The sequence below is a fragment of the Habropoda laboriosa genome, unplaced genomic scaffold (assembly GCF_001263275.1).
Source record: "Habropoda laboriosa isolate 0110345459 unplaced genomic scaffold, ASM126327v1 scaffold469, whole genome shotgun sequence".
Classification (NCBI taxonomy): Eukaryota; Metazoa; Arthropoda; class Insecta; order Hymenoptera; family Apidae; genus Habropoda; species Habropoda laboriosa.
Genome location: NW_017100616.1, coordinates 572,242 through 573,046, shown reverse-complemented (window position 1 = coordinate 573,046; position 805 = coordinate 572,242). Strand labels below are relative to the sequence as shown.

The 805-nt window shown below is 30.8% G+C and overlaps 1 protein-coding gene across 1 annotated transcript in view; it reads left to right on the top strand.

Moving 5' to 3' along the window:
- LOC108576726 (T-complex protein 1 subunit alpha) overlaps positions 1 to 805 on the top strand; it is a 2,643-nt gene that overhangs the window by 582 nt on the left and 1,256 nt on the right. Inside the window, 5 exon segments of the mRNA XM_017939783.1 lie at positions 20 to 148; positions 230 to 327; positions 399 to 509; positions 588 to 803; position 805. The exon segment at position 805 is cut by the window's right edge and continues 156 nt beyond it. Coding sequence (XP_017795272.1) covers positions 20 to 148; positions 230 to 327; positions 399 to 509; positions 588 to 803; position 805 — 555 coding nt within the window.

Below are 805 nucleotides of genomic sequence, written 5' to 3'. Positions count from 1 at the left end.
ATTTACATTAACATTATAGGATGTTACTGTTACTAATGATGGGGCAACTATTTTACGTTTACTTGAGGTTGAACATCCAGCTGCAAGAGTTTTAGTGGAGTTAGCCCAATTACAAGATGAAGAAGTTGGAGATGGAACTACATCAGTTGTGAGTTTGTTTATTTAATTCTTTGTCTATGAAAATGTTTGAGATATTTGTATATAAAAAAGTAAAACCTTGTTTAAACAGGTAATAGTAGCAGCTGAATTATTAAAAAATGCTGATGAGCTTGTAAAACAAAAGATTCATCCAACATCTGTAATTAGTGGTTACAGACTTGCTTGCAAGTAAGTACATACATTAAAAACTTTCAAAGCTTTGTCTTTTTAATTGTTTCTATTTATCATTCATATTGCAGGGAAGCTTGTAAATACATTCAAGAGCATTTAACAGTTAGTGTTGATGAACTTGGAAGAGATTGTTTAGTAAATGTAGCAAAAACTTCTATGTCCAGCAAAATTATTGGAGCGTATCCTTTTTTCCCGTTTCATTATATAAATTATAATTTATACATTTTATTATTATCGTTTTCTTAATAAATTTATAGTGATGCAGATTTCTTTGGAAATATGGTTGTTGATGCAGCTAATGCAGTAAAAGTTAATGATGGAAAAGGAGGATTTATGTACCCTGTGAAAGCAGTTAATGTTTTGAAAGCTCATGGAAAAAGTGTTAGAGAATCTGTAATAGTGCAGGGTTATGCACTGAATTGTACTGTAGCTTCCCAAGCAATGCCTAAAAGAATAGTAAATGCAAAAGTTGCAT